Here is a 7,549-nt window from a genome sequence, read left to right on the forward strand (position 1 = left end):
GAGCACAAGGTTTGGAAGGATGCGAGCGAGGTGGTTGTAAAAGCACCGATGGCTTCCCGGCAATGCAAGCAACGGCAATGGCCCAACCACAGCTGCACGTACACGCGGCCGTCCAGATGTCCTGAACAGAGCAGAGAGGCTCAATTACATTTATATATATATTTTTTGCAAACTGATGTTTGGTGGAACTTTGGTCTCACTCTCCTCTAATGAAACCACCATAATTAATTCTAGATTCGTAGGTTCGTCGTTTGGTTTTATTAGACATATTTGTAAATGAAAAATAATTTGTAAAACCTAAGGCTGAAAAATAAACTTAAGAGAAAAAACCTCTAAAATCAATTCTAAATTTAAGGTTAAAAATTTAAATTTTGGCTAGTAAGCATAAATAGAGATGAAAAGATATGGCTGGTAGTTATTCCGAGCAAAACCGTGGTTTGAGGGTCTGTTTGGAACACAAGCAAATTTTATTGGTTTTGTTGGTAATACCTGAATTATTTTATATTAACTTCATGCATTGTACATTTGTGCCTAGGTAGCAAAAACAAAAATTCTTGTGATTATTCTCTTGCTTCTAGAAACGAAGTATAGTACCGCATTAGAGAAATATAAAATGCTGCTAGTAGTACTGCAAATGGTCCTACAGGAGATGGTAGTACTGACTGCTTTGAGAGAGACTTGCCTTGGGCTTTCTTTTCTTTGTTTGCTCGTCACTTTGGGCCAAAGCAAGGCAGAGAAAAACGTGATGGTTACCGCTCGATCACGCAGTTAATTTGTGATAAACAGTTCAGCGTCACGCAACCCTCAATCTGATTCCGATCGTTGCTGCTCCTTTCGATTATTATTAAGATTTTAAGAGTTCAATACTGCTTTCTTTTTCGTGAGTATAACAATAGGAAAAATGGCTAATAAAAATAAAAGGAGAGCAGGGCAACAAAGTGACCGATAAAATCTGCCGTGGATCTCTCTCGCATGTTTTAGGCCCTGTCTAATTCAGCACGAGATTATTATAATCTGCCTTATTAGGAGTAAAGTTAAACAAATAGATCGATTATTATAACAAATTATTATAATCCAGAGGTTAGATTACCATAATCTGATAAGCACATTTAAAGATGCTTTTTTATATTACTGGCTGGATTTAGACCCAATGCTCTTGGAACTTTAAAATAATTACTATCTACTTTACCATCTATTTCTACTTTACCTTATAATAATATAGCTTGACTTAATAATCCAGATTACAATAATCCCCAGAAAAACAAATAGGACCTTAAAATAAGGAAAAATCTATTTTAGCTCTCAGATTTTACTATAAAATCACTTATTGTTAAAACCACGGATGTTTCACCTCAAGACTAATTTTTAATAGAGGTCTTTACCGCGTCTAACACAACAATAGTCTTTTGTGCAATTATAGTGGCTAATATGGCAGTGGCTCAATATGCACACGTTTTTTTTTTTCTCATTCTCGCACAGTAGAGTGGTGAGAGGGACATTTTAAGAGCAAGGCTGCGTTCGTCACTGTGGGTTGGGAACCTCACACCTAGCACGTAAAACGGAACAACCAATTAACGCATTATCAATTAAGTATCAGCACAAAAAAAACCCTGATAAATATATTATCATGGTTTTAAAACAGTTTTTCTATAGAAAACTATTTAATTGACCGGAAAGTGTGTGTATGGGAAAACAAGAGAGTTAGAATGGGAAGAAGGGGAAACAACTAAAGCATAAGAACAATAAATAATTTTGACCGTCGACAAAACCACCACTAAAAACAATAGCTGGGTCAAGTTTGTCCAGCTTTAAAAGTTTAAAATTAAAATGACTGGTTTTATAATTTTAGGTGGAAAATGGATCCCAAATCAAGTCCAAAATGGATGTTTGCCCTTAAAATATGTACAATCAACATAGGTTCACTTCAACCCTAATTGAAGTGTATAATATATATTTTAGGTGTATCGTAGCTTGCGTTTTTGTGAACTTTGGAGAATTTAATTTTAAATATTAAATACTACTCCCTCCATTCCACCGTAGGTACATTTTTACACTATTTACGTTCCACGGTTGATCGACTACTTATTGAAGAAAATATGATTAGTATTTTTATTATTATTAGAAAATTAAACATGAATAATATTTTATGTGTAACTATTTTTTAATTTTTTTCATAATTTTTTCAAATAAAATGAAAGGTCGAACTGGGCATGAAAATACACAAATACTGAGACGAAAATAGTAAGAAGCATAAAACCCCGTATCCTAAAACTATCACGTGTCTTTTTTTTAACCTCAAATTATAACCTGTCTTAGGTTGTAGGTTGTGTACGTAGAAAGTCTTATAAGCTGTGGCTGTAAAAATGACTTGCGAGCAAGCTCGGTAAAATGTGCTTTGACAGCAAATTTAGGCTGGAAAAAGTTATGTATTATTGAAACCTAATAATCTAGCAATTTTACCACAATAACTTTAGGTGCCAAAATTTATATACCTCAAGTATCTAGAAGGTGCCAAAATTAACACTAGAAATTATACTCCCCATGCACCTTTTCAAAAATGGTAAAATTACTCCTAATAATCCCACATAGCTTCATATTCGCATACACCAAAGCTCAACGTACCACAAAACTAACACAACTGCTATCCATAACAGCAGCAAAGCAACTGAAATCCCAGTTAATCGATTTTCCCCCCTCAAGCCCTTCTATCATCAATCGAGAAATTGACTTTAGATTCAGTGATGGAAGACATTATACCCCCCATTTAGGCATATCGCACCACAACATGGAAACTAATACAAGATAATATATCAGCAGGAAACATAATCTTTCCTACATCCAATGTTGTTCAACCCATTGCATACTTCTGGGTCCAACCCCTAGCAGTTGATTCATATTTGGCCCGATCAGTCTTGTACATGTGCGCGATCTCCGGAACGAGCGGGTCGTCTGGGTTTGGGTCCGTCAACAGTGAACAAATCGAGAGGAGTACCTGAAGATTATGCCAGGTCAGATAATTTGTGTAATTGGAGAATAGAAGGTACTCTGTACTCCCACCAGATATTTTTCCAGGGGATTTTTTTTTTAATTATGACTTGACTGGTGTTGAGACAATTTGAGAGCTCCAACTTCCTAACATTTCTATGGTGACAAAGTGGCCAACTTCTCAAGTCAAGTAGATTGAGACAAGTTCAAACTTCAAAGAACATAGCTTTTTGACAAGCGCAAAGCTGTCTCACAGACAAGTTTAAACGACCTAGCTGGAAAAAGGAGGATCAAGTTACCTTTGACACTGTCAACGCAGGGCTCCACTGTTCCTTCAGGATATCAAGGCAGATGCTTCCATTACTGTTGATATTTGGATGGAAAACCTTTGTCTTGAATGCAACCTGAATTTTTTTTCCTTTTATCAGAACGAAGCTACAGTAGTTGTTAAATTGAGGTCAAGCATCTTTTTGTTTTGTGGAAAAAACAAGCATATCATGGTTTCTTGCATTGGTAACACGTATATTCCCAAGTAAATCAGAACATTTGCAAAACTACCATTTGGAGTTTTGGACAGGTACATTATCAGGTTAACATGACATTTTATCCCAAATTAAGAATACCTAGAGCAGAACTGTGGAGCTTGCCTGATAGGTAAATGCCAACAGATATAAAAAGAATAAGAGAGAGGTTGAACGGAGAGCTAAATATCTTGTTCAGTTTCTGGACAGCCTTGAGATGATATAAAACTGAAGCAAGCAATGCTCTTCTAATGAACTTCTAGAGCCCCAAGAAACAAACAATTTGCAGAAGGGCTCAAATAAGTGGACTGAACATAAATCCATACCTTGGGCGGTTTGAATGGATAGTCTGGAGGGAAGTGAATAGAAACCAAAAAGACGCCACCTGCATATGGGCTATCTGCTGGACCCATAATTGTTGCCTGCCAGTGGAACATATCTTCTGCCGCAGGGCCTGTTTGGTTTATTTCAAATGTTTCTCATGTAACTGTACTCCAATCTCAGTAGTCGAAATGCATTGAACACAACATCACAAAACTAAATATACAATACTCCAAGTTCCCGATCATGCAAATTGACGACTAGGTAACAGAACGTTGCAAGTGACTTCTAGTGGATAACAAATCCAGCACATTCATCTAGAAATGTCAAAACATATTGATTACATCGACATGCCCTCTTGGGGGACACGAGCACGTAGACAAGAACAATACTGCCGTTTAAAAATAATTGTCTCAACTTTGACTTTGCCAAGCTTTGACCAATTTTATTTTTAAGACAATCTAATCATTTAGCATCGAGATTGTGCCGTTAGATTTGTAAGCTGAAAACTATACTAACATGTCGTATTAAAACCTATTGACTCTGTTGTTTCTTAGAGAAAAACAATCAAAGTTTATCTACTCTTGGTAGAAATCTACAGGCACTCCTGGAGGGAGGACTAATTATACACATCTTTAGTGTATTATTTGTTCAGTACAAACTAATTACTTAATAATAAAAAACCATGTTATTCCAATAGGGGCTAAAAGAACCCTATCCAATAATGGTTCATGTCCTAGGTACCGCACCAACCCTTCCATAAATCACAAAAATACAAAGGTGCATATACTAACTATAGTAAGCAGGTCCATGATGCACTTGAATTTTGCAACAAAACTAATGAAATGCACAGAAAAAAAGAAATTGTACTACTAGTGTGACGTAACAAACGTATCTGTCTTTCTCCCTCGCTCCAAAACTTTGGACTGACCTCAACACGCATACGTAGGAGTAACACACGCGAAATTCGCAGCAAAGCATGAGCACGCACAATATTGATACGAGCACCGTACCGTACCCCATCAGCAACCCCAGGTTCCACAAGCTCCCGAAACTAGGAAAGCGATAAAATCGAAAGAGCGGGCGCGAGGCAAACGCGTCTCCGAGGAATTCGTGGAGCAGAGGAGAGGGAAGGCGCTGGAGGAAGGAGGGGGGCCGGGGAGGGGGAGGGGGAGGGGGGGGGGGTTGATTTACCGGCGCTGCAGGAGGTGGGGGGATCCTTCTGCAGGTCCTTGAGCTCCTTGAGGATCCGCTTGGACGCCATGGCCGGAGGGAGGGAGAGGGAGAGGGAGAGAGGGAGGCGGGCGTGAATATGTAGGGATTGCGAATGGAGGGAAGGTTAGTGGTGGGCTCTGGAAGCTTCCAGAGCAGGGTTTGCGTTGCCGCGCCTTCGCCGAGGCACGACTTAACCCGCAGTAACCTAGCGAGTTTAAATTTAAGAAGAATTTAAAAAATTTAAGAAAATTTAATGAAAAAATATATATGGTATATGTTGATATATAGTGTTTGTTAAAGAAATTAATGAAAAAAATTGTATTTCTGGTATAATTAAAAATCATAAACGAGTATTTCGGGAAATAAAAATAAAAAATAGCATATTGCAAGTAATATTTTATAGGAAGATGGTCAAGAATATATTGTGTTGAGTCATTATTAATTGACACTAGACACTTGGGTACATAATGTTGAAATATAAATATACCACGATGAATATATAAAAAATATATATAATCAAAAAATTATACGTGCATCTTAGTACATACATAATAGTTTTATTTGTAATAATGAGTAGTAGGTATAGTTGTGACGCAGTAATCAAAATGAAGTTGTCGTTACTTGTTATTGAAGTGAATTATTTGGTGAAGGGTGATATGTCGGTGTATGTTTGTGTGTTACAATATCAAGAATTTAGAAAATGTCGTGTGAAATTGTCTTGCTTTCTCTATAACATGTCCTATTATCATAAATATAGTCACAAAATATTTTCCTATTTTTCATGTATTTTTTAGATTTTTTAAAGTTTTTTTATTTAACATCACATCCGTGGTCTCCTCGCGGTAACCACGGTTTTGGCTTAAAAAACCGCGTGGTAAGCCGCGGTAACCGCTGTTCTCATGTGTTGTTCCAGCAAGCAGTTACCACGGTTTTCGCGGCTTACCGCACCTAACCGCGGCAAACCGCGCGGTAAGCCGCGGTAACCGCTGTTCTCATGTGTTGTTCCAGCAAGCAGTTACCACGGTTTTCGCGGCTTACCGCACCTAATCGCGGCAAACCGCGCGGTAAGCTGCGAAAACCGTACGGGTTTAAATTCAAATTTTCTGGATTCAATTCATCATGGTTTTTGCGGTTACCGTGCGGGATCCGCGGGAGCGCGGTACCGCGGTTTTGGCGGCTTGCGAGCCCTGAGTCGCACGCGGTCTTCTTGGTCTTTTTCTTTGGCATCGATCCGTGCAACGTTCAGGCAGGAAACGCAGTGGCAGCGTGGGCGTGATGATGCCAAAACACGCCAAATGGTAAGCAGCAACCCGGGATACTCGTTGCAGCCCTTTTTTTAATTATTATTATTCAATGACGTTGACTTTTAGTTTTATTTAAAAATTTATATGAGTATTAGTTATTTTCTTTTGATTTAATTTATTACTTAAAAAACTTTAAGAAATAACTTATAATTTTTTTAAACGAGAGAGCGACGGTTAAATATAGATGCATGGACACGTTAAATATAAAAAAATTGAGACAGTACATACTTGCTGCTTCTCTGCACTGTTTTGGTTTAACAACATGTTCGTTATTTTGTCGTCTAAAATAAAAACAAAAGAAAAAAAAGAGGGTTAGGATAAAACAACACGACAATATATATGACTATTACTAATTTAAAGGTTGAGAGACAAAAATGTTTTAGGATAATATCTTTTTTGGTTTTGGTTTTGCTCGTGATTATAAGCCAAAATTCGAATTTTCCACATTAAATTTGGAGTTAATTTAGAGTTTTTTTATTACAATTTATTTTCCAGCATTTGTTTTTAGATGGCTAAGGATACATACATGCATACATACATGCATGCATGCATGCATGCAACGTTGCCCGTGCTTCGCAACGGGTAAAAAAAATACATATTAAATAAACCACTTAATAGATATATATATATATATAACTCAGTAATAATTAATTAATTACATGAACCATATGATAAATCTCTCTCCTAATTTAAATTCTGGATTCTTAGCTCCTTCTTATTTTATTTTCCTTTCCTTTTTGTTTTCTTCTATCTTCCCTTCTTTCTTTTCTTCTTCTTCTTCATTTCTTCTTTATTTTACTCTTCTTTCTTTTCCTTTTTTCCCTGTGGATAATCCTTATTCTGACTCCTTATGGAGATAAAAAAGTACTACACACCAAACGCACACTAGCTCTGAAATTTGAATATATTTTGACTAAATATGAAACATTGGTTGGCATGCGTGTTGCCACTTTCCTTTCCACTAGACGCGCGTGTGTGCTCCATATCTCAATATTTGAATTATATTTACTCTAACCTTGTAAATACTAAGTGAGAATATGTAATTTACTGAAGGCATTGAGAAGTGTAATATACTCAACCAAGTTAAACTGAAGTAATGTACTTTAATCTTAGTGGCCTTGTCTCGCTTTTATGTCAATCCCTTGACCATTTTTTATATTTGGAAAATATGTGAGTACTATTTATAGTCATAAACTTTATGTA

The 7,549-nt window shown here is 36.9% G+C and overlaps 1 protein-coding gene across 1 annotated transcript; it reads right to left on the reverse strand.

Moving 5' to 3' along the window:
• Positions 1 to 2,694: 2,694 nt before the first annotated feature.
• LOC102706204 (ubiquitin-conjugating enzyme E2-17 kDa-like) lies at positions 2,695 to 5,128 on the reverse strand. Its single transcript, XM_040524971.1, has 4 exons — positions 5,022 to 5,128; positions 3,833 to 3,960; positions 3,285 to 3,389; positions 2,695 to 2,992 (listed from the first exon to the last, which is right to left on the reverse strand). Exons 1-4 carry the CDS (start codon positions 5,089 to 5,091, stop codon positions 2,849 to 2,851), a joined length of 447 nt encoding a protein of 148 aa, XP_040380905.1. The 5' UTR covers positions 5,092 to 5,128; the 3' UTR covers positions 2,695 to 2,848.
• Positions 5,129 to 7,549: the final 2,421 nt, after the last annotated feature.

This window comes from Oryza brachyantha, chromosome 6 (genome assembly GCF_000231095.2).
Source record: "Oryza brachyantha chromosome 6, ObraRS2, whole genome shotgun sequence".
In the NCBI taxonomy this organism is placed as follows: Eukaryota; Viridiplantae; Streptophyta; class Magnoliopsida; order Poales; family Poaceae; genus Oryza; species Oryza brachyantha.